Raw genomic sequence first — 26,809 nt, 5'->3', positions numbered from 1 at the left:
TTCTTTGTTTTGTCTGATTGTGATTCATAAATTTGGTGGTAATGGTTGATAACATAGGTTGATGTTAACTACACATGCTGAGTTAGTAAACCGATGGCCCAAAATCGTGGTGTCATTCCTTAAATTGCACATCTGGCCTTTACCAAAGGTACTTACTGGAACTTTTCACTTAATATAAACCGCTTAGATAATATTTTTGGCTATTTTTATGACCACTAGGGGGAGACACAGTTTCACAGCTGTTATTTTACTCAGAAAGCACCATGGAACATTTCTTAATGTCTTTGGCTTGGTCTTACATGTTAGGAAAGCTCTCGCTGTATCATGTTTTCTGCTTTCTAGTAATTCACCTTTCATTACATTTGGTTTTTCACACCCTAAAAGACAAGAAACGAAGCATTTGCAATTTAGCATTTAGCAGAATCATTTATCCAAAGCTTCATTCAAGGTTCACATTTTTGCCAGAATATTTACTCACCCCCTTGTCATTGCAAACGTGTATGACACTTTCTTCTGCTCAGTACAAAATGGAGCATGTTGGGGTCGAAACAACACTGAACCTCATTCATTTTCATTGTATTGAGAAAAACACTTTTTTCTAAATATCTTCTTTTGTGTTCCAAAAAATAAAATAAGTAATACAGGTTTGGAACAACATGAGGGTGAGAAAATGATGACAGAATTTAATATTAACTCCTTGTGTGTCCCACAAGAAAATGGGTTCTGACTGACATGAGGAAGCAAATGATCTTTATGAAGTGTGACTCAATTTGACTGACTGAATTTAGACATGTGAATGGGGATTTCTGCATTTTAGGTAACTTTGATCATTAAATCGAACGGTAATTGTATGATGCTTCTATCTTAAAAATCAACATCTTGTACATTACCATTCATTTGGGGCAGTATTTAAAAAAAAAATAAAAAAAAAATAACACTTTTATTCAACAAAAGATGCATTAAATTGGTCAAAAGTGGCAGTAGTCTGTTTCAAATAAATGCTGTTCTATTTAATAAGAATCCTGAACAAAAGTGAATCATGGTTTCTACAAAAATATTAATGTATTTCATCAAATGAATGCAGCCTTAGTGAGCAAAAGAGACTTTCAAAAACATTAAAAGAATGATGACTTGTGAACAGTATAGTGTATGTGAAGCCTTAACCATCATCATCATCATGTAAGACTTGGAAGACCATATATCAGAGTATCATCATGCACTAATGGTAGAGCATAATGCTAGCAACACCCTGGTTATGGTTTAAATTCCCAGGAATGCAAGTCGCTTTGGACTAAAACCTCTGCCGAATTAATTAGTAGACATTCATGTGACGTGCAAGTGTATCTGCATGCTTCAACTTGCGGTGAAGATAAGATCTTGAGGGACAACATCGTGCAGCACTTATCACATTTTAAGTCACTTCCCTAATAGCTCACAGTAGTCCAGATATAGTCATGTGAAGTGTGTTGACACGCATGTCCACATGAGTGTTTTGCTGACCCAGCCTAACCAGTGATTCACCACACTCCCCCAGACTCATTACATTCAGAGGAGACTGAAGAGGACTCGAGGAAAGCGATGAGGGACAATAAAGTGCCCTTGTTCCTCTCTCACAGAAGCTCACAGCGTCTGGGTCATTTATGGGAACTGGAGGAGGTAATAGACAGAAGAAGAGAAGTTGTGGACACTGTACTGTAAGGCTTCATGACTAAGGATTTCCCTGTGACTGTTGATCGCTCTCCCTCTCTCTTTCTCTGTGGCAATTGGTCACGAGTGGCGGCGCTGTCAGCCAGCACAGTCTAGTCTCTAGTATAAGAGCCACGCTTCAACATGAAGGCTAAGCATTCTGTTAGGACGCCACTTGGGTTTGGACTTACATGAGGATTGTGTATTTGTGGTGAATAGGACGAGATAATCATTGACCGGCCTTCTTCATTTGCACTGCCCGTCTACAACTGCATATAAGGTATAAAGAGTGAATCATTACCGAGATTTGTGTAATTTGACATCAACGACCCATAGCGGGCTTGAATATTAATTGGCACACATATTTAATGAAAGTCATCTCAATGGTTGGGAAATGTGTTTTATTGGAAGTCTCACACTTAACAGAGATATACTTGTGAAGCAATTTTAAACAGTTTATAGGTCGTTTTGACTCGTACTTTTATTATAATGGCCGTAGTATTGTGGGATAAATCAGTGGCAGAGACCCATAAGCAGGTCTTGATGGAGTCACTGGACTTTTTGGACTTTTCTGTGCTGATTTTGAGGTATAAATCTGCAGATTAGGTTTAAATATAGTAAAGTGTGTTTAACAGAGCTCAGAGTTTACCTCCATTGTAGCACTTTGGAGAACGAAAGTTGTTTGTGCAGTTTCAATGCTGTTTCACGGCACTCACACAATAGGGCTATAACATTAAAACCCACTGCGTAAAATTATAAAGCATAATATATTTAGCCAAAACATTAGATAGACAAACAAAGTATTTTTTTTTTTTTTTCAAATGATCTGGTGCCACTTTCAATTTTGATCTCGCCTCACTCATTTTAAAACAGGATTTTTTTTTTTTCTACATGGACAATTCAGAATAAAGTTAAGCATTTTAAATTTAGCATTATACACTAAGAGCTACATTTTACCTCTAGTTCCTATTTTATTTTTATTTTATTTTCACAAGGACAATTCACAATAAATATTAGCATTTGAATATTAGCAGTATTATTTAAGAGCTACTTTTCATCTGCAGTCCCTATTTTATTTTATTTTTACAGGGACAATTCACAATAAATATTTGTATTATTATTTAAGTACTAATTTTTAACTGCAGTCCCTATTTTAATTTATTTTTTATATGAACAGTTTGCAATAAATATTAGCATCTGAATTTTAGCAGTATTATTTAAGAGCTACTTTTCAACTGTAGTCCCTATTTTATTCATTATTTTTACAGGGATAGTTCAAAATAAATATTCAAATATTAGCAGTATAAAAGCATTTCAAGAGCTTTATGGCCAACAAAAAAAACATGTCCTGTACTCGAGGCATCTGCTCTAAGATCATTGGATTACACTGAATAGAATAAATTTACAGAGTTGTTGGGTCTATAAGAATGAATGCACTGTACAAGTTTAATTCTCACAGTTTGGAAAGAAGTTTAATTAGATGTTTCATGGTTTGACCCAGATATCAACCATGTATATATATATATATATATCTGCGATACACCTGTTGCCTTGTTACTTTGACCGCTAGTAACAGCACAGCCGCAGCTATCTGCAGTATTCTTCTCACCACTCCGATTCATCCACAACCGGACACCTCTTCATGTTACTCACTGGACAAAGCATGGCCACTAATACACATCTCTGTGTTTCTCTTCCAGTTTTTCAGCCCACTCATAGGCAGGCACCCAGTCATGTAGAGAGCAGCGCGTGGAGGACACCCAGATCACTTTCAGCACTTTCTACACAAAGAGGTAATTGTGAGATATTTCTCACAGAGATAAATGAATAAAGGCACAGAAAGCCGTGGAGAATACAGCGTTCAGCGTGTGTCCAAGTGCAACTGGGCTTGTCTGTTAGGAAAATCCATTGGGTCATTTGTTGTATTTTCCCGTAAGTGCCGACAAAGTTAGAAGTTGCATTAGGTCGTATTGGGTTATGATTTCCGTTGAACGAGTGAGTAATCATTGACATGGGTTGAGTAAATATAGTGCCCCCTCAGACCCAAATGAAAGGGCTTTATATAAAAATCATTGTTTTTGAATCTTACTTGGTCTAACAGAAACTTTGTATGATCCTTCCCAAGTCCATGAATATCTTTGCACGTGGCTCTGACTGCACACCACAGCGTTTGCAATATTAGATGATTTATTTTTAAAAACAGACTTCTCAATAGCAGCATTGTCTGATAATAATAAACAATTATATTTTCCACTGCTTCAGAGTCAAGAGGTCACATAGTAATTGATATGGCAAAGACGGTAGAAACGAGGTTTAAAAACATGTTGTTTGTGTATGTTTTGAACATTTTGAAAGAAGTCACTCACAGGTCATTGCAGTTGTTAGATAAGTTAGAATCTAATCAAGTTAGTCTACACACTAGCACATATTTGAGCTTGACAATGCTCTTGATTTTATCAAGAATCTTGACACTTGAACAACAGTGACATTTCAGGAATGTAGGAGTGCCATCCTCAGTTTTGTATTTCCACTATTATTTTTTCTAGATTGTTGATATAACTACTGGTGGTATTGAGAGGAAGTATACAGTATATAGGCCTACATTTTTTAGGTAAATTAATACTTTTATTCAGTAAGGATGCATTAAGTTGATAAAAAGTCACAAAAAAGGCTATTTCAAATTAATTATTTTAAACGTTCTAGTCATCAAGGAATCCTAAAAAAAAAAATCACAGATTCCACAAAAATATTAAGCAGCACAACTGTTTTCAACATTGATATTAAGACATTTTTCTTGAGCAGCAAATCAGCATATTAGAATGATTTCTGAAGGATCATGTGACACTGAAGACTGGAGTAATGATGCTGAAAATTCTGCTTTGCCATCACAGAAATAAATTACATTTTAAAATATGTATAAATAGAAAACAGTAGTAATAATATTTCTGTATTTATTTTCAATAGTAATAATATTTCTTTTTGATCAAAAAATTCCAGCAAAACAAAATATAGTTATATTTTATTTATATATATACAGTATAGATATTTATTTATTTATTATTGTTGTTGTTGTTGTTGTTGTTGTTGTTGTTGTTGTTGTTGTTATTTATTTATTTTTAGACCATAATATACATTATATTTTAAAACTGTCTGGAAAAAACAGCTGTGTTGTAGAAAGTTAACATGCTGTGTGTAATGTATTGTGACAGCTGTGTCAGGATTAAGCTGTCTTGCCTCTTGGACTAAATCCAGCAATCCATTTAATCCAGCATATGACCACTTAACTCTTTCCCCACCAGAATTTTTTTGAAAGCGACAGCATTTTTGATTATTTTCACAAAATTTCATGGAACCCAGAATATTTTGTTGAATGCATATCTGATCATACTATATATACTATACTATATCATACTAATATATATATATATATATATATATATATATATATATATATAGTATTAAATATATATTAGTATTAGTAAAGAGAACAGTGCCTCTGCTTTAAAACATTTTTTATCCTATTTCATTTGATTCTAGCTTCATGCCTTTTTGTTTTATGAACACTTCAATGTGATCATTTTCATATATATATATATATATATATATATATATATATATATATATATATATATATATATATATATATATATATATATATATATATAAGCAACATTTTGAACAAAAAGCTGAGAAAAAGTTTTTGTCAAACACTGCTTCTGTTCGGATCAGTTACAAAACAATGATCAAAATATAGACTGAGTAGATTGAGTCCATCAACACTCCCAAAGCTTCTATACCTGTTCCTGGGTTTGACTCTCATTCAGTAACATTTCTATGCTGTTTAATGTTTGATTTTCATGTTAGCTTACATGTGCATAAGCAATGCTTCTATCGCTTCTTCTTTGCTTGTTTTTGGATCCGGAGATTCTGTACATTTTCAGAAGATGTGTCATAGCACCCCTACCGTATAACAGTGAAAACATGGATTGCCGGAAAAAAACCTGTCAGTGGCGGGAAAGCTTTAATAATAAATGACAGAAAAACTCCATCAATGGCAGGGAAAGAGTTAAAAGTATGGGAGGTCATGGAAGTGTCTTGTTCACGTGAAAGCAGGGAAACCTGAAAGTGTTTGTTCTCTTTTGATATTTAGTAAATTGGCATTTTCTCCATTCTCATTGTCAATCGACAGTGAAATGAAACAGTGTCAGTTTTGGAATGAGGACAGCAGAATCAGTGACTTTAAAAGCAGAAGTCTTAGTGATGTTTATTTACTTGATTGCATGAGTTTGCGAGTGAGGTAATCGCTGTGTTGTTGGGAGCCCAAAAGGCATGACCACACTGCACATGACACAAGCATCATTTGGGGATTTTTCTGTTTTTCATTTTCTTGAAATCATGAGACCCTAGATGATATTCAGTTTATCAATCGAAGTGCTCCATATTGTTTTAAAAAGCTCTGCCATCTTTGTGATTATTGTACGGAATTTATAAAAAATGATGCACAATATATAAGTTGTTGTTTGTGTTTTTTACATTTACATTTATGCATTTAGGAGACACTTTTATCCAAAGCGACTTACAGAGGGAAAACAAAGCATTCATCAGAGAGCCAACTATCATTGTAGTACACAATGCCAGGTTTATTAGACAACTAGATTAGGAAACCAACAAGAGAGGAAATGCAGAATTGTTTTAAATGATCATATATTTTTTGGCATATCGGTAACTTAAAAGTTCAACATTAAAAACATTTCTTTAATAGCACTGTTATATGCAATCTTTAGCAAATCTCAAAATGAATGTCCATTTTGTTTATACTTTACACTATAATGTTGTGATGCCTACATTTGCTTGTAGATTATTTATTTTGACAATAGCATAGAATTTTTGCCATTGTCGTTATCTGCTCCAGTTGAATTCCTTGTAATGTTTGTGACCTGGTTTGTACCAAATCAAAACTCAAAGTAAGTGAGCTCTTGATTATCTTGAGGAAAAAGAGGAAGGAAAAGGGTGCTGTGAAGACACTGTCAAAAGGTTCAACTTCCTACTTGAGTGATGTCCTTCCCTTACCCATCCCACCTAGCATTATCCCGGCGAGTGTTAATCCCATGTGCGAGTGTGAATCCTTAGAACATGCCGGATAACTTGGCCAGAGCATGGAAGGTTCACTGTGTGCTGCAGAGTCATTTTACACTACAGCAGTCTATTACCCTGAGGGAACAGGGTGTCTCAGCAAACAGGAACAGAAAGTGTGGGTGTTATTTTTGGTTCCGCTTGCCTCGCTGCTTTGCTAGAGAGGGCGGATGGTAAATCAAGTGTAGGCTGAAACTGAAGAGCCAACATAATCTGGTCCTTTACCAGACCCCTGCCCACCATTCCTGTGCAGGTTACTGCAGCGTCCAAAACCCCACGACTACGGGGTATATTCACATTTGCATATAAGCAGCAGTTTCTCACCAAATCTCAGATTTATGAATGAGTTCATGTCTGATATTGCTAGCTCTGAACACAAACTGATCACTTTTAGCTACTCTGGCTAATGCTCATTGCATTCTAGGAAATAATGATGACCTTAGCAAGCTATTCCATTCCCATTCCCTGGAAATGTCTGTCATGCTATGATGAAATAGTAGCCATATGTTTCAAATAAACTTTTAAATGGCCGTTAATACATAAGGATGTTTTTGTATCCATTTTGTGTAGTTACATTATCCGGTAGCAGGGGCTAGTTGGCAGTGTATTAGTATTCTTTGCATTAGTATTCACACACAGGTGTTCTGAGGGCATTTTCAGATTTGCATGTTTCTTAGAATTGTTATGTTTAGGACATTTGTTTGAGTATTGGCCTGGTGGTTAGTGCATGTGCTCTGACATATGATGTTTGTGTAGGCAATGCGAGTTTGAGTCTGACTCATGTCATTTCCTGATTTTATTCTTTATCACTGTCTTTGCCAATTAAAGGGATAGTTCACTTTGAAATTAAATTTTGGTATGTTTTAGCTTACCTCAAGGGCATCCAAGATGTAGGTGTCTTTTTATCACAGTAGTTTCAATTTTGATATTTTTAGGTCAAACCGTTCTTGTCTGTCAGTCGTATAATGCAGGTCTATGGTCACTGTCTCAAAGAGCATGCACAGAGTCCAAATTAAAACAATTCCCCATCGTCCAAATTAAACAATTCCCCATCGTAAGTACACATTGATGGCCTAAGACACGAAACGTGCACCAGGATGCATGAGCGCCCTCAGATCACTTGGACGTGGCTGTGTATAAGAGGTAAAAATTATATAAATACTGTTCGTTTTCTCACACAAACCGCTCGTTTCGTGTCTTAGGCCACCAATGTGTACTTACGATGGGGAATTGTTTAATTTGGACGATGGGGAATTGTTTTAATTTGGACGATGGGGAATTGTTTTAATTTGGACTCTATGCATGCTCTTTGAGACAGTGACCATAGACCTGCATTATACGACTGACAGACAAGAACGGTTTGACCTAAAAATATCAAAATTGAAACTATTGCGGAAACAAAGACACCTACATCTTGGATGTCCTTGAGGTAAGCTAAAACATACCAAAATGTAATTTCAAAGTGAACTATCCCTTTAAGGAAGACATGCATTATCTTTTCCATCATGCAAATAAATGTTTGTTTGCAACCAATTATGGAATATATAATAGATATATAATATTTAGCAGTATTGAGCTTTGCTGTGTTAAAGGCGGCACAGAGGCATAGTGACATATTGAATGCTATGAGACTTTGTAAGCATGCAGGTTTGTTTGTGTGTATGTGCATAAGCTTTGTGGCTTTTTCTATTTTTTCTTCATCGTTTGATGTAGAGATGCCATGAATTCACTGGCTACTGTGACAATGGAGCACTTTGATAGCTGGCTCTGTTTGGATGCATCTCCATCGGGGCAGTGCATGCCTGGCATTCGCTGATGGGCGGTGTGGGAGAGCGACGTCACAAAAGGAGGTGGTTTACGCATAGAGCAGCGTCAGTATATGCCGGATATATACGTCACTACAGTATGTTCAGGGCTGAGCCTGAAATGTTTTGTTGATACAAGATATGAGAACGCCCAACTCTGACTCTTCAGAGGACTTCTGAGAAACAATCAAGCCATCAGGTTGTTTCTTCATTGGAAGAGCTGGGAAATGTTTACCAGTTATTTGACCAGTTATAAATTGCCACCTAGTCATGTGCCAAAGCTATTGCTCATACTTACAACTTAAGCATTTTTCAATGTTAAAATACTCCTATTCCCATTTAAGAGGTAGATACGTCTAGATGGAAGCTATTGATAGTTTGATTCCCTTGAAAGTAGTTATTGGCTGCTGATATTAGAGATTTTCTAAATATTGGTATTTTCCTATCTTTTCAGTTATGGTAAATTAATAAACACTGTTAAATGTAATATTTAGCAAAGTATAAAATTAATATCCATTGTTCATACTGTGCATTAGTGTTGTGTTCACTTGTAGAATTTAAAACAATTGTTTCTATTTTTTTTATTTAGTCAAAATAATATATAATTTTAATATAGATCATAACATGAAAATCGGGTTACCAGTACTGGACAGAATTTTAATATAAGTGCATCCTTTTTGAAAAGTATAAATACTGTGGCTGTGTGGCACTATCAAAACATTGCTCTGTTTGCTTGAATCCCGATCAGCCCGACACAACAACACTGACTCAACCTATGGTGTAACTTGGGGTGGGACCAGCTGTAAGGCCAATGGCAGATTGCTTAGATTTTTTTAAAATAGTGTTGCAATGTATGAAGTACATCTCTGACAGAAGTCACGTTCAAACCAAGCAGCTTTCTTTTGGTTAACAAAGAGAATTCACATTATCAACTGAACCCAAAGCAAATTGTGGAAATCACTCTAAATGGAATCGACGCAACTGATGTCATATGGCACGTGACAATGACAGCATGGCAGAAAGTGCGTCCAACTTTCATACTATGTAGAACATACTTTTTTTAATCTGTCCTGAAGTAAGTTTCAAACCAAGTGTAGTACCTACTATAGTACGCGATTTCAAACGCAGCGCTAGAAACTTCCAGACAGGTGTATTGAGGCAACAGGCAAGTTGGAGCTAAACTCTTCGGACACTGGCCCTCTTGGAGCAGGTTTGGAAACTCCTGCTCTAGAAACTTCCCAACCATTAAAGCAACATAATAACACCTGCCCATGAGTATCATAACAGTAATTTTTTCAAATGGTCTGGTGCCACCTTCAAATTTGATCTCGCCTCACTCATTTTAAAATCAAATACCAGCAGGTAATGAACCACCCCGGTGGTCCGGTTCTCCTGTATCAGTCCAGCTGTTTGCGAGACAGCCTGTCCCAAAACTCTGCTCTCCTGGAACTGAGTCAACCTCTGGCAACTGCCCTGGTGACAGAGCCTGAAAGTGTCCACTGACCAGCATGAACCACAAAGCTTGTAGTGTGTTTGCCCCCCTCCACCGCTGAAATGTACACTGTGGGCTAAATACTGCTTCAGTACTATCTCAATAGGAGCTGCTTTGCTTATTGTACCTCTAGTACAATAAGCTTTTCTCCATAGGCGGCCCAGTCCCTCTGGGTTGTCCTTTCCACCCCGTGGCTATGTACAGTATAGTTTGTGAAGTGAAGCAACTGAGGACGCGCCTGGCAGACTTCAGATGGCTTTATCTAGCATAGTGTGCATACTTGGTACCCCATCTTTCTCAATCAGTACACTTAAATTCCACTTCCTGTTTGCAAAGTCATGCTTGTTTGCATATTGGTCTTCTGTGGCACCCCAGAAAGAGGAACTCGTTCAAATAGGGACTCCCCAGGACCACAGAAGAAACAGGGTGTGGGCCTTTTTTTTTATAGTGGGGTAATGAACATGTCTGTTTTGGAGACATTTCCAAATTAAAAAGGCAACTCACATGAACTTTAAAAGAAAAGAAAAACACCACCTGACCCTCACATGACTTCCCCATCACACTCATCGTTACTTCTGAATTGTATTTATTTAGAGCCTTCGGTCTCCTTGTGGTACCATAGTAATGCCTGAGGCTTTTTATATTCTTACGGGCAATTTGAAGACACCTAAATGACATTATGGATGTATCATATGGTGGTTAAATGGGAAATGTGGGTATAATAACTACCTTAAATTCTTAAAATATTTTTTTGTACACAATGGGAAATGTCAAGTTACACGATTTATCTTTTAAGTTCGTCTTTAGGTTCTACACTTTATTCTGTTATTAATTTAAACTTGAGGCTTTAGATTGTGATTGTACCTTATAAATATGTCAAGCTACAGTCTATACATTTTATATATATATATATATATATATGTGCATGCGTGCGTGCGTGTGTGTGTTTGTGTGTGTGCTGGAGAATCCATTTTAACCATGTAGCTGTGTTTGAAGATGGTAGCTTGTTTCAAAAAAGATAAATATTTATAATATTATTTATAAATTAATTTATTAATAATAATATCCCTGATCACCCTGTCAGGGTTTATTTCGTGATAACAAAAGTTCGGGGTCAGCATAAATATATATATATATATATTTTTTGGCAGTGTTTAATTGATCACAAATGCAGATACAGAGTGCAAGACGTATTTTAAAATATGTGATTCAAAGTTGAATCTTCACACTGCTCCAGTCTTCAGTGTCATAATCCTTCAGAATTCATTCTAATATGATGATTTACTGCTTAATTTTTTTTTATTATTATAAATGTTGAAAACATTTGTGCTGCATAATTTTTTTGTGGAAACCATGAATTTGTTTTCAGGATTCTTTGACAAATAGAAAGTTCAAAAGAACAGCATTTATTCTAAATATATATATATATATATTTTTTTATTTTTTTACATTACTAAATGTTGTCACTGAGACTGTTTTTAAAACAGTATAAATATAAAGTATAATTCTCTGGATCCATTTACTTCATATTCACTTCCTGTAACTATTTCCTTTGCAGACTCCCCACCACTCTTCGGGCTGGACTGCGCGGCGACAGCAGCCCGCCCCCCGCGTCCCCCAGCCATGTCGTCACGCATCGGACTGCGCCTGCAGCTCATGCGGGACCAAATGCAGCAGGAGGAGCAGCGGGAGCGGCAGCAACAACAGGCAGCGCCCATGCATTACATGCAGCCTCGCATTCCTGGCCAAACTGCACCCTCATCAGCCATCAGCGCACCAACTCACTTCCAGGCGCCCATGCAGGTGCCTGTTGAAGTGCTAAAAGTAGGTACATCCACCATCCTGTGTGTGCTCATCCGAATTTGGGTGTGATGAAGCGAATTAACAAAAAGGAAAAAAGCACTTTTTCAAAGAGCCAACAATAATCTTAAAGGTTTCGCATACTGTGATAATGTATTTCCACAGTTATTAATACACAATTGATGTATTTCCACAGTTATTAATACACAATTAATATAAACTCTAGCAAAGTTTTTTTTATATTTTCTTTTTTTTAATGTACATTAAAGACCACTTTGGGAAAGATTTACTAAACAGCAAATTAACACGGACCCGCAATCTAATAAAAACGCAGATGGGAGAGGAAATTTCTGCGAGTGATCTACTGAGAATGAGCAAATTCAATTGCTGCAAAAATTATTCCGGAAATACCACTAAATTGACTACTGCAAAGTGCAAACCAAAATAAATAATCTCCGCCCATAAGTTTTGCTGTCTGACAGGTGCAATAATACAATAATCTCATATGCAATAAGGTCAGCCGCAAAAAAAAATGTCTAGTTCTCACTGCGTGTCTTTAGTCTTTAGTAAACCCTAATAGCAGTTTTAAATGCCAAAAGAGGGTTTGCACGGGCACAAACTATTAGTAAATCTGCCCTTTTGTGTTTTAGTGCCTTGGCATTCATTTTCAGATGTTATTTATTGATATTGGATCAATTGGGAAAAAAAAAATATATTTTTTTTTTTGTAGTTTCTGTTCACCAATATAGAAGTTTACCCAACTATGAACACTTCTGCTTCTGAGAACCCCAGAAATGTGAAAAATGTCTGTTAGTTGAAAACCTTTTTTGGTTTTCATGAAAAGCCTGATAGGTGTTTGTGGGAAATAAGATAAGCTAAGATAAGAAATGCCCTCTCCCTTAAATCTTGCCAAATTCCATCTAATCATTGTGCAGCTATGTGTTCTGTAGTATGAAAGAGCTCCCCCATGAGACCCTAATCTTGCCTTCAATTGGGTAGTCTAGCCGTGCTCCGGCCACCCTAGTGGTCCCAACTGGATGAATGAGTTCTAAGGAGTGCACGAAGACCAAATTAGGCAAGATTAAGTACTCTGGTAATCTCCTCTTGTATTGCGGTGAAAGAGTAGTGGGCAAAGTCCAGAAGTCAGTGGGTCGTGCAGGACTGACCACGGCTTTGGTGTGCCGGATTACATTTCAACCAAGATCAAAAACAAAGTGAGGAATATTTGTAGAAGAATGCGGTGGAACAGCAGCCAGGTAAGAGGAAAGAGACAGAAAAGAAGGGTGACTCTGACATGACTTATACAGAGATAACACACAGGAAGACATTCTTTCAGGTGACAAGTTTCTGTCTGATTCCATCTGTTATCCTGGATTGTTATCAGTTAGTTTAAAGAAAGCGACTCTGTGCTCAGTTGTACATACATGGAATTTTGTGTGCGATGTTATGAAACTTTGTACTTCACCTACAATAAGTTTTTATCCGGATGTTTTTTTGTTTGTTTTTTTGTTTTAAATTCTTTTAGAGCCTGACAAAACATCCCCACAGTTTTTTGGGGAGGATCTGTAAAGCTTTAGAAAGTTGAGGCTGTGGAATTTATTGTAGAGTTATTTAATCATTTATTGTAGTTACTTCTTGTGGTTCTTTGAATAGACAGTAACAGGTTTTGTTACTGTACTTGCTCGACAACTTTGTGTGTGGTAGGCGACTAAAAACATTAAGGTTTTAAGAAAGTAATATCTGATAAATTACTTAGGAACCATTAACAATAGAGATAGAGACTCAAAATAATTGAGTTTATATATGTTAATGTTTAATTGTGTTTAAAAGCATTCTAAAGTTTTGGGGTCAGTAAGATGTTTTTAAAAGAAGTCTCTTATGCTCACCAAGTCTGCATTTATTTGATCAAAAGTACAGTAAATACTGTAATATTTGGGAAAGATTATTTTCTATTCTAATATATTTAAACTTGTAATTTATTCCTGTGATGGAAAAGCTGAATTTTCAGCATCATTACTCCAGTGTTCAGTGTCACATGATCCTTCAGGAATCTTTCTAATATGCTGATTTGCTGCTCAAGAAACATTGAAAACATTTAAGTTGTGCTGCCTAATATATTTTGTGGAAACCATGATATATTTTATACAGGAATTGACAGTGAAAATAAACAGCATTTATTTGAAATAGAAATCTTGTGTGATGTTATGAATGTCTTTGCTGTCACTTTTGATCAATGCATCCTTGCTGAAAAAACTTACTGACCCCAAACATTTCAACTGTAGTGCATCATTTAAATTCAATGACATCTGACAATTGGCATGTTGGTTATCATAAATCAAACATAAAAATAATCTGTATCTAGATCATAAAGTAATATCAGTCGACTCGTTCTTTAGTTATAATTTTTAACTGAGCCAAACGGAACCTGTTTGCATAGTCAAACCTCTGTTTTGCTCAGACCAAAGTAGCATTACTTTCTTGAGTGTAAGTGGCAATAACTTGTGGCACTAGCATGTTGTTGCTAATTTCCCATGCGGCCAACCATGTGTTACCTCGGGATTAAGCAACAGTAGCTCATGTTTCACACAGAGCGTATTATTTAGCTGGACATTTACCACCACCGTTCCTAGACTGAATAAAAATATGTAATGAAGAGCTCCATGCTTGATGCACTTCTAACCACAACTAACTAACCTTCTGTAATTTCACCTCTGAGAGCTCAGAGCAACTGGCTCTACCCAAAATTCCCTTACATAGCCTTCACGGAGAGGTTTAACACCAGGGAACTGCCCTCCCAGACACTGTCCCCGGTTTACAGCTTGTGTGTGTAAATTGGAGTCCTGTATCCTTCACTTACACTGCCTATAAAAGTTTTACTTGCTCCATCATGTTCTTTAATCTTTCAGTTAAATAATGCAAGTGATTGGACTGAAATTGAATAATTTGCAAGCTGAAGAGTAAAGGCTTTCATCCACTAATCCTGAGGCTTGTTTTCATTCAGGAATGTGGTTGATGTATTGTGGCTAATATTTTCCATCAGTATACAGGCATTGGAACTCAATTTTGTTGGTATGAATGCTCGCTCAAATATGAGCACAGTCATGCAAAAGTTCACAGGCAATATGTTGCTTTGCTTACACTTAAATCCTTTTGCTTTTCATCACTGCACATCTATCACACATTTTATCAAATGTCAGTTTTGTGTACTAAATCACTCAGTTAAAGACAGTCTGGCTTTGAAGTGAAAGAATGAGGCCAGTCCAGTCAGACGTCACCCCCGCTCTGAACCTCCACCAGCAGGTGCCTGCGTGATTCATTGAACCTCTCTAGAGGCTCTTTCTGGCCCCTGTGTGCTGCGTACATGCCTAGATTTAAACCCCACAGTTACATAACCATCTATGACTGTGGCTCTAAAACATAGCTGGCTGAGACTGAAGGCTTTGGCTTGTTTTTTTTTTCTAATGTGTAATGGTGACAGTAAAAACACTGTACTTTCCACTGGAATAGTAAGTCATGAGACATGATATTGCCAGATGATGCACACATTTTTTAAATACTTTTGTGTTTTGTGTACTTTTGCAAGGTATTGCATTCTTACAGTTCTTACATTTCTGTCAAAATATATTTCCACTACCGTACATTTGGAGAATGTTTTTGAAAGAAGTCTCTCTAGTGACTTCTAGGTTTTTTTAATCAATATTACTGTTTTCTATTCAAATATATTTCAAAATTTCAGCAGCCATTATCACAGTGTATCATGATCCTTCAAAAATCATGATCTGATTTGAAGAAAGTTCAAAAGACCAGCATTTATTTGAAATAGAAATTTTGTTACATATATAAATGCCTTTACTGTCACTTTTGGTCAATTTAATACATCCTTGATGAATAAAATAATTAATTTCTTTCAAAAAAAGGTTTTTACTTATCCCAGACTTTTGAACATAAGTGTACTATTATGTACTATTACTATTAGTACTGTTCTATTATATTATAAAAGCAATACAGGTTTGGAATGACAAGAGAGTGAAAACATGACAGAATTTTATTATGTCATATATCATATCATATTATATTTTACAGGTGCAGACCCATCTTGAGAACCCCACAGACTACCACATTCGACAGTCTCAACGGCAGCAAGTCAAGGAGTACCTGTCCACCACATATGCCACCAAGCAGGTAGTACACGCTGTCACAAGCTTGGTACAGCCCTCTCCACCCACCATGCCCCAGGGTCAGACAGGAAACGTCCCACCAACCATGCCCTCTTCTTGCATGCGCACTGAGCAGCTCATGAACTCCGCTGGGAACAGCGCACCCAACAGTCCCATGGCCATGCTCAACATCGGCTCCAGCCATGAGAATGAGGTAGTTTCTTAGTTTTCATACAGTTGTGGGTTGGAAACATGTCCAGGCATGTTTGAAATAAATACTTTTCCCATAACATATCTTCACATTCATCAATTATTAATTTTGATGTCTCAACGCATTTTATTTACAGTTTGTATATCTGTCACAGTTTTATATTTAGCACCATAGTTCCTCTTTCAGTTCACAGAAACCTAAAGTTCAGTAAATGACAATATCTTGCTCGTCTTTCATACGCTTTATGATTTTCTCCATTTCTCACCCTTGGTTGGTGTTTTTTTGCCCAGGTGCACATAAAGGTCAGAGTGTTAACTAACTTAACTCCATTGTCATTGGAGTTTAAGTGGCCAATTATGGCTGTTGAGGTATAATTACAGATTAAAGAGTGACAGGGAACCCAGGGCAGGATGGCCCTTTGGAACGAAGCAGACTTTGGTCTCCCAATGCCACCAAATCCTATGGGATACTAAGTGAATGTTTGCTTGTGGCACACTAACAACCTTTATGAGTTAAGCTACAGAGGGATTATGTCTGTACGGCTCTTTAGAGGAATACATCTTTCACCAGTAATTTTCAGTGATATTATATTTAGATATTTACTCCGCACAGTTATTTTGGAGAATTTATAGCAAAACAATTCAGTAATCAAGTGTACATAATTTGTAGAATGCAAATGCACAAGGTGTCTAAAGTGTCTTCTCCTTATGTGTTTTTGACAAGATGGATGAGGTTATTGATGACATCATCAGCCTGCAGTCCAGTTATGATGACATCCAGGCTTATATTGACCCCGTGGTCCAGATGCCAAACACAGTAAGTAAAGACTTCACTCAGTTCAGGCCTTTTAGTCGTTGATATTGCCGCCTGTGACTAATACAGATCACTGAATCCCAGAAGGTAAGTGGAAAATTGAGTGAATAATTCCTGTTTGTGATGCACAGTCTGCGTCGTCTTGTCTATGAATAGGTCTATTTTTGAAACCCCCGCAACCTCGTACTTTGACAATGGAGGAATTATGCTGGATCCATTTGTTGTGCTGCTTTTTATCAGGGTTATAGGGATGAAAAGCATCTTTGTCTGATTTCCAAAAGTCACGTCTAATTATAGCAAAGCACCATCTCAGTAAAATGAAGCAACTGTTTTTCTCTCATGCAACCTCAGAATGCCTTATTTTCTGTTTAGACTTATCAAGAACTTTGCCTGCTGAATTTTTTGTGCTGGATTTATTGGATAACTAATATTGGGACCTTGCCAGCTTACTTCGACATGTCTCGGGGGAAATGTTTTAAGTATTTAAAATGTTTAATTGACTTAAAATCGTGGCCTGATTTACTCAAGGGAAGACATTGCGTTAGAAATCAGGAAAGTGGGAGCACTGTGCTTTGTATTTAAAGTAACTGCCCAACATTAACAATTAAGCCGCTCTCAGTTAGAGTTCAACTTGTTTACAAGGCATTTCGTGAAGGTGGGGGAGCAGGGGGGAGGTTTGGGAGAGAGAGGGCTGGGGAGGGGAGGCTGAAAGTCCAGATAGGGGAAAGTTCAGTGTTTAGTGGTTAGGAGAAAGTAGAAGAGAGAAGGTCCCTGGGCGGCTCAAGTTAGTCTCTTCGGAGAGGTCTAGGGTGAACGACAAGTGTGTGCAGCAATGAAAGATTCAGAGGCCAATATGAAAGACACAAATAAAACTTATGCTATTGTGGAGGTTATCGATGGAGAGAAGATTCAGCTGGTAAGGCCGACTTTTTCCCATCACTCTCCTTTCTGCAGGCCGAAGAGGGGGGTGGGGTTGTTTAGTCTTGCTGCTATTTGTTTCTGTGCGTCTGATTCCTAGAAACTAGAGAGACTAGAGAGAAAAAAGCAAATGCCATGGACACTTTAAGGACACCGTAACCTTGTCACACACATTTAGCTGGACACTTATAGCAAGTTGTGCTCATATATCTGTAAATGGCTCGTTGTTTATGGCTGTTGTTTAGGTGGACCTGCAGGGGAGCAACTGAGTACAACTGTTTCAGCTGTTAAAAAGATAGTTCACCCATTAATTAAATTTTTTGTCATTTCCTCATGGTGTTCCAAACATGGACACACAGTGGAAGCCAGTGGGGTTCATTGTTGTTTTGGACCCCACTGATTTTCATTATATAGACAAAAACTTCGAAAAAAAGCAATACAGGTTTGGAATACAACAGAATTATATTATATTATATTCTTTTTAACAGAATTTAATTTTTACAATATTGAGTGAATGCGTCTGATTGAATCTCCTATTGATCAGTGTTCTTAAGGATCTATTTTCCATTGTAATGATTGATCTTTGGTTCCAGACTCTCTGACTTGGTCTCCTGCATACAGGAATCATCACGCATAAGGAAGTGCTACTGTTGGTTTTCTTCTGTTTACCAGCAACATATTTACCTGAATGAGTCATACGCCTTGCCATTTTTCCCAACCATTCTTTCCATATGCAAAGTTTTTCCTTGATAAATGATGTTATTATGCATATCCACAGAACAATTAAATCCCTAATCCTGGTGGATTTGTAATATGGCCATTGAAAAAGCAAAATGGTGTAAATAGTCTCAGATTTGATGAGGTACATCGACCACTTTGCTCAATATTTAGTGTGCAAACTATATTTTTCTGTGGGGCATTAGGGTTTTTAAAGGTCGGAAAATACTTGGGGGTGAAGAGGTGGGGTTTCAACTCCTAATGAGGCCGCAAAGGCCGCCTCTGACCCTGTTGACCATGTCCCTCTTTGATCACGGTTTCTTTGATCAGTGATTAAAAATCTCTAAGGATGGAATTCCCTAAACCGATCAAACATCAAACACTTTGCATTGTGCATACACATACTTTGAATCATCACCATTGTTTGTCAGGAAGCAGCATTTATAAGTTCACACCCTCTTTTATACACTTTCCTCTTGGTTTCTCTTATCGCATCCGAAATGCTAAATGAGCCGTTTCTGTTTTCTCAGTATGTCACTGAGGCGTGCTTCGTTGAGAAATTGATCGTAAGAAAATCGTAAGGATTTATGGAACGGTGGTTGCACGTTTATCCAGAAGTAATGGCTTCGTATAACGGGCAGCACTCTCTTTGCTGATTTTTTTTTTACTGTTGATTTGTGTTTGTTTGCCTTCGTGCTTCACAGTAGCTTCTGTGATAAGGTATCTGAGCTGATTTATCTGTCACGGCTCATTAGGAGCTCATAGCCGGCTCGCTTACAATTATACTCTGACACTAAGATGGAATAAAAGATACAACTGGTATAAAACTATAAAGACCCAGATAAGAAAGAACATAGTCAATCATTTCTCTCACCTAGAAGCAATTGCCGAGTGTGATATTTTTTTGTTTTATCTCCATTATCTCAAGTGTTTATGGCTTTGCTCTAGAGATAAGCTGAGTGTTTATTGGGTTTCTAGTGATTGTGATGATTTACCAGGGTTACGCTGAATATAGCTTCATAAAAATGCCATTTGCAAGACAAACTAGTTGTATCTTCTCCAGTAAGTAAAGCATAGATTGCAGTAAGGATATGCAGTAGTCTTCAAATAAAGGGGAATATGTTTGTCAACTGTACCCATTGTTTAGTTTAACTGATACTCAATGGTTTGAAAGATTTTTGTCTTAGTAGCTTTAAATACAGCTGTTGTCGTCTTACTCACCAAGACTCACATATAACTCTTTTTGCACTGTAGCTCCCGCTGTCCAGCAGCCATTTGGATGTGTACACGGGGCCAGGTATGTCCGGATCAGCTATTGCCATGACCAGCAACTCCTGTCCTGCAAATCTGGCCATAAAGAGAGAGCTGTCAGGTACATTCTCTAGAAATGTACAAAACAAAGCACTGTTGCACACACAGACATTACTGTTAGGAAACACATACAATTCCAGCTATGGCATCAAAAGTTCCAGCAAAAATCTAAAGTTTAGACACATTATTAGCACTACTTCCCAGATTTTAGACTAGTGGTAAAAAAAAATAATCCATGTGAAATAAAACAAACGAAAGAATAGGAATTATGTATCAAAATGTATCAAATTAAATAAGATAAAATAAAAAAGTTTGTCAACTAACTTTCTCAACCAATTTCCTGTCACCTTATTGTTTTTCCCAATAAAAAAAAACATAAATATATATATATATAAATATTGAAAACATTTGTTTTGCTAAGAAATCCAAATGTAGGATTGATTTATTTCATCTACAGAATTTATATGACATGAAAAACATACATTCAAGAGTGTCTAAACATTTAACTGGTAGTATATAGTAGGTTATACCCTTAAAAAGAGTGTATGTAAGTGATTTGAATTATGGGAAGCAAACATGACATAAATTTGATATCAAATTGATGAGAATGTTAGATCATACTAAAAAAAATGTGTTGTTTTTATTTTTTATATCATGAGTGTTGTGTCTTGAGTAATGTGTTGCCGTACTAACCTAAAAAAAAACTGGAAATTGAGCAGAGCCTAAAAGACACTGCTTAACATCTGTAAGACACGAGAGAAACTTTGCTGGTTAAAATGTAAGCACATTTCACTATTCCAAGGCAATGTCACTTATCACCACTATTGCAAAGCCTCATAAATCCAGTTCTGACAGCATTTGCGTGTGTAGCAAAACATGTTAGTTGACAGCATTGCCTTTTGTTTTTGGCAAGATGCTGAAGTTCGGGCAATGGCTAAAGAGAGGCAGAAGAAAGACAACCACAACCTGAGTGAGTATGCGCTTTTCCCCCCTCATTTCTTTCAGTTTACAACCCCTCACAGTTTAAAGTACACTATCTCCGCTAGTGCCCTGCCATTGACACCCCCTGTCACCACCACCTCTGGGCAAATTTAGCTGACAGCGCACTATACTTTGGTCTATCGTTAACTCAGACAGATCCTGCTGCCGTGGCATTAAAATGTAATTGCCTGTGGCATTTCACAAGTATTGGAGTTGTACAATAAGAAGCTTGGCCTGTTCCCAAGTACTTTGGCATAAGAGGATATATATTGCTAGTGCATTATAAACAATTTACACACCAGAACCGATCTCATTTCCCCTCATTAGATTGAGTCAGAAAACAAATAAAAAAACAATGGCCACATGATGGTCAAGGTCAGACATCATGCTATAGAAATGAAAGTCTGTATGAGAAAGAGTGGGGTGGATTCCTCTTTTTCTCCTAATACTACTAATTTTTAGTATTACCATACTAACAAACATGTTTTTTTTTCTTTTAGTTGAAAGGAGGAGAAGGTTTAACATCAATGATCGAATTAAGGAGCTGGGCACCATGATTCCCAAAACCAATGACCTGTAAGTTTGTGTTGTTTATTTGAGTATTTAATTTCATACTGACTAGATGTGAATTTTGTTGGCTTGGAGATGAACTTTAGTATTCTTTCATTGAGAAGCACTTGACCTCCTGGAACCTCTTGTGTTCAGGGATGTGCGCTGGAATAAAGGCACTATTCTGAGGGCCTCTGTGGAGTATATTAAACGCATGCAGAAAGACATCCATAGAACCAGAGAGGTGGAGAACAACTTCAGGAGGATGGAGATGGCAAACAAACAGCTGTGGATTCGTATTCAGGTGAACATTCATTCAGGACTTACGTGACAGATAATATAGTCATTACAAAAATAAAACCTAAAGCATCCGCTAAGAATAATAGTCTGTGACAATATTGAAAACAATTGGCCTAGCAACAAGATGAACACTGAAAACCATATTAAACCATATCAGTTCCTTGTTCGTCCATCTTTTTTTAACTAAAATAAAATAACGTAAACTTATTTTTCTCATTTTTTTATTTAGTTTAACTTGATGTACTAAAATAACTAAAACTGAAATAAAAAATTATTTTGACATTAAAAAAATATAAAATTTACTGAAAACGTTAACAAAAATTGAATGGAAAATATACAAATAAATTGAAACTATTAATAAAAACTTTAATAGTATCTCAATGATCCTAAAATAACACGGATATAGAACAATACAAATAAATTAAAAACCAACACATAACTAATATGGTATGAATATATTGTGTTTCCCTACTCATCATACAAAAATACATTAAAAATGAGAACTGGTATTTTGAGAGACTGACCATCTTATTGTGATCTTCTTGTGCTTATTCTCCAGGAGCTTGAAAGGCAGGCCCGAATGCACGGCCTCCCCAGCACCTCTCCATCGGGCCTGAACAACACTGAGGTTCTAAACCCCTTCGTCAAGCAGGAGAGCAGCCCTGAAGAGAACCACCTCTCGCATCAGCCCCATCTCCCTCCTCACTACCCCCAGCATCAGCAGCAGCAGCCCCTGTCCCACCCTCAACTCCACCAGCACCAACACCTCCATCCCCAGCCCCCACTGCAGTACCCAGCAGTGGGCAGCTCCCAGCACTTTGACTATGCCCAGTCGCTGGACTTGTGCAACGGCGGCATCCCGGGATATCAGGATGGCATGGGGGATCTCGGCTCGTTGGGCGGAGGTGTCGCGCCGATGGGAAAGAAGAGCGAGCTAAGCTTCTTGCTGATGGAAGAGGCCCTGTCGCCGCTGGGAGGAGACCCGCTGCTGTCCGCCATGTCCCCCGATGCTTCTGTTGACAGCAGCCGCCGTAGCAGCTTCAGCATTGAGGACTCGGACATACTGTGACCTGGACAGCCTTGGGTGCCACTGCACCACATTCAAATGATGCCACCACACACACATACAGATATTGCATTTAGTCTGGCACACTGTTAACGGGGAAAGGTGCGTTTTTGATGCGTCCTGCCTCCATGAAATTCAAGTTTAGCTCATTTTTAATTTTTAGTCTGACATTTATTGCTCCACAAATGTCACGCACGTTGATCCATTCAACTAAACAAAGAGAACTGATATGCTTGAATTCTGTCACCCAGAATTGTCCTATATTGAAACTTTTTTGTGACATGTGAAGGCCAAGTATGGTAACCCATACTCGGAAATTGTCCTCTGCATTTAACCCATTCAAGTTAGTGCGCAGCACACACATTAGGAGTAGTGAGTAGTGAACACACACACACTGAAAACCGTGAACACACACTCCCGGAGCAGTGGGCAGCCATTTTGCTGTGGCGCCCGGGGAGCGATTGGGGGTTAGGCGCCTCACTCACCTCAGTCATTTCCTGTCGGTATTGAGAATCGAACCGGTAACCTTCAGGTTACCAGTCTGACTGTACAAAAATATGTACTCCGATACATACAGATTGTCTTGAAGGCTATGAAATAGTGCTGTTTTGAGTCTGAACTTTTACACTCCCTGCAATATATCAGTATATATTTTGAATAGTCCAAACAAATTTAAATCTGCCTTTTAGATACACTTATTCACCCTAGAATTGTCACAGTCCAAACCACACACTCACATTCTCTATCTGTAGAATTATACATTTTTCGCTTTGACATGTCAGCCTTTCCCACAAGTGAGACTGTCACACTTAATGTCCTCTAAATCCAGACAGAAATGATTATTGGAGCATTTTATTTTTTATACCGCCACATCTGAGCTCTTAAACACAGTGCCTGCTCTATCAGAGCAATATGCAAAGGCAGCTTATCCTCAGACAGTTTATCAAAACGCAGGAAGGACAGGGTTCCCACAGCCATGGAAAACCTGGAAATATCAAGGAATTGTGTTTTCTTCATTTAGATTAATACATTAATACAATCTTAGTTGTATTAATCTTAGTCCTAAGACTTTGGTCTTTTTGGTTCTTTTTAATGAGTTATACAGATTCACAAAACAGTCTGAATTTAAATTAATTTGTAAAAGTGACACTGAAACTTTAAAGGCCCTGGAAAATTCATTGGTTAAAGTGTATGGGAACTCTAGGAGGGCCCTGTAATGTCCATGCAGAGAAATGCAAGAAGAAAAAGGACAGGTCATACTCAGGTGTGACTCTCCACCAATATGGAGAGACTTGGAAATAAAGGTATCAAAGAAACCTGCTCTATTACCTTTTAGCATTAATTTTAAACAAAAGCCTTTTTATATATATATATATAGACAACAATATATAGATATGGATATATACAGCTGCTTTAAGCAATGTTGAGGCTTCTGTTTGCAGGCCAGACCAGGTGCTAGTGTGACAGTACGTTCAGTGGACAGTGCAGCAGAATGCAACATAAATGAACTAGTTAGTCCTGTTGCCACACACTCCTAGTAAGGTGCCTTAAAGCCAAGGCCGGATTCTTCAAGCACACACTGAAATGCCCTCTTGTATTGGCACGCTGTAAAATAAAGCCGACAGCTGTGAGCGCCCGTTTGTCCAACCGAAGTTCATACAGCCCAAGGTGCCTTTCAGGGAACCTGGATCAACATGAAATTTGATCCAGCTTTTGAGCTGTACACTGAAGGATGTTTAATATATAGAAAATGTACATGTATTATTATAGGTTTTCTCTTTTTTTTTTCTTCTTCTTCTTCCCAAAGCACTGGAAAAAATACTATTTTAATTTTATTGATATTATAAAGATTTTATGAAGTGAGTTTTATTTCGAATGTGTTATGCCACTAAGCCATTTAAATGTACTTTATCTGACCTTTTTTATTTTATTTTTTCTATCACTGCCGAGCCATTAAAATATAAAAAAATTATATATTTCTGCCATTCTATTATACAAGTGGCAAGTGCAGAGCCATATTATATTTTTCTTTTCTCTTTTTTTGTGTGTACAGAATCGTTAAAACACATTAGACTTTTAAGAGATTTAAAGAACAATGTGTAATGTTGTTTTTATATTGATTTTATTCCTTTTTTAAGAAAAAGACAGTTGAGGAAATGTGATACTGTTGAGTAGTGATTCATTGTTTTCATTCAATTTTAATTAAAACATTGAGAATGTGAATTTTATGTATTGTACAGTTAAACTAAGGTGGCTGTGTTGAACATGAGCTTTAATAGAACCTATGCGCTGTCCTCAGAAACAGCACGATGCTCCTCCAGTGTCTTATTGCCTAACCACCTCTCCCTGTTTTACTGCTTTATTGTTTTAAAGGTACAGTTGTGCTGAAACAGCACCATTCAAACCTCATGAATTAGTATTGAAAATACTAGAGACACTTTTTGTGATAGTGTATTTTATCCATTATTATTGCAGGTGAATGACTAACTGGGTCATACACCGAATTCAGCTGAGTTAAAACCAGCCGACAGCTCGTATTAAGAGTTCGTTACTCTATGCAAATCTTTGACTTGGTTAGTTAGAATAGGAGTAGCGTTGCAAAATAAGCAAGGGCATTTTGGATGGCATAGCAGGAAGGGGGCTTCTAATTTTGCTTGTGTGACATTTTGTTTTGTTTTAGCCATGCGCCAAGAATGAGAAGGTTTGAGAAGATAAATCACTTGAAGTAAAGAGTGTGCTTTGGTAAAATATCTTGATGATTAAAAAAAAAAAAAAAACACTTTGGCATTTCATTATACAGCATGCTGAAAGACAATACAAACAGAATGTGTCTCAAGTTTTTACCAAAACCCTCTGAAGGCATTTAGAATGTTGCAGTACTGTGGACGTGTCATGTTTATGGGATTTGCTCTTTCATAAATCTCTGGAAGTAAATGACACCTCACATTAAATGTATTTAAGTTGATGGTATATATTGACTGGCTTGTGTGTTTTGTGCACTTAATAATGGGTTGCATATTAATTGAAATCTCATCTTCTCTAGAGTACGTACTTCTCTAGTAATTTATTACTTAAATTACTACGAATGTGTGTAGTATCCAGGACGTGACATCCGCCATATTGTCATTATCATGTGACCTACCAGCCTTTATTTATTAACAGAACAGAATATACAACCGTATACAGAAATGTACAGAAAAATGTCAGTGATGTGCAGAACACCCATTCATTAATTCAAACCACTGTAGTAATGAAAAAAGCTTGCTTTCTTCCCTAATTATTATTATTTTTTTTATTTTTTTTTTGTTGTTGTTGAAAATATTCTCATAACAAGTGCTGTAGTCTTTGATCTCCTGGAGAAAGTGGATGAAATTTGGCTTGGACTCTGACAATTTCCTCTTGTGTATATGGAACTTCCCCAAAATAAAAAGTTGTACAAGAAAAATACAATTATTATTATTATTTTCATTGGGATAATATGCCCAAATTATTTAACTTGAATATAATATCCGTTTTCCTTCTAATAACATTATGAATATGTGACCTACCAGCGTAAGTTGTCGCATCACGAATCCTCTCCCGTGGCCTCATGGGATAGTAAAGTGTCCATCATAAGCTTACTGTCTATGATCATAAGCACACTTCAGAATCTCGCCGGAAGTAGTTGATCATCCGGGTACTTTTTGCCTACTCTTTTATTAGGGTGAATTCGTACACACTTCTTTTGTTTTTCGCCTACTATAGGCCTATATGAAGTATGAGATTTCGGATGTAGCCATGGGTTTTAATCATAGACTGTAAAAATGTTTTAATGGTTTTAATGGTCTTCAGGATATGACCGTTTCTCGAAAGTGCCATGAGAGGGCGCTC

At 37.2% G+C, this 26,809-nt stretch overlaps 1 protein-coding gene across 3 annotated transcripts in view; it reads left to right on the top strand.

Annotated features, from left to right (window-relative positions):
• tfeb (transcription factor EB) overlaps positions 1–25,909 on the top strand; it is a 35,968-nt gene extending 10,059 nt beyond the window's left edge. Inside the window, exons 1-10 of one of the 3 annotated variants that reach the window (XM_081358004.1) lie at positions 1,613–1,966; positions 3,387–3,479; positions 11,675–11,940; positions 16,000–16,287; positions 17,008–17,100; positions 19,987–20,104; positions 20,957–21,013; positions 21,525–21,600; positions 21,730–21,877; positions 22,433–25,909. In XM_081358004.1, coding sequence (XP_081214130.1) covers positions 11,740–11,940; positions 16,000–16,287; positions 17,008–17,100; positions 19,987–20,104; positions 20,957–21,013; positions 21,525–21,600; positions 21,730–21,877; positions 22,433–22,942 — 1,491 coding nt within the window. In that variant the 5' untranslated portion in view covers positions 1,613–1,966; positions 3,387–3,479; positions 11,675–11,739 and the 3' untranslated portion in view covers positions 22,943–25,909. Of the gene's footprint in view, positions 1–1,612; positions 1,967–3,386; positions 3,480–11,674; positions 11,941–15,999; positions 16,288–17,007; positions 17,101–19,986; positions 20,105–20,956; positions 21,014–21,524; positions 21,601–21,729; positions 21,878–22,432 lie in introns of those variants that run through there. The other 2 variants (XM_081358005.1, XM_081358003.1) reach the window with 2 other exon arrangements.
• The last annotated feature ends 900 nt before the right edge of the window (positions 25,910–26,809 follow it).

Source organism: Scardinius erythrophthalmus (genome assembly GCF_964197995.2).
Source record: "Scardinius erythrophthalmus genome assembly, chromosome: 25".
NCBI classification, from domain to species: Eukaryota; Metazoa; Chordata; class Actinopteri; order Cypriniformes; family Leuciscidae; genus Scardinius; species Scardinius erythrophthalmus.
This window is presented reverse-complemented; position numbering and strand designations above follow the sequence as displayed.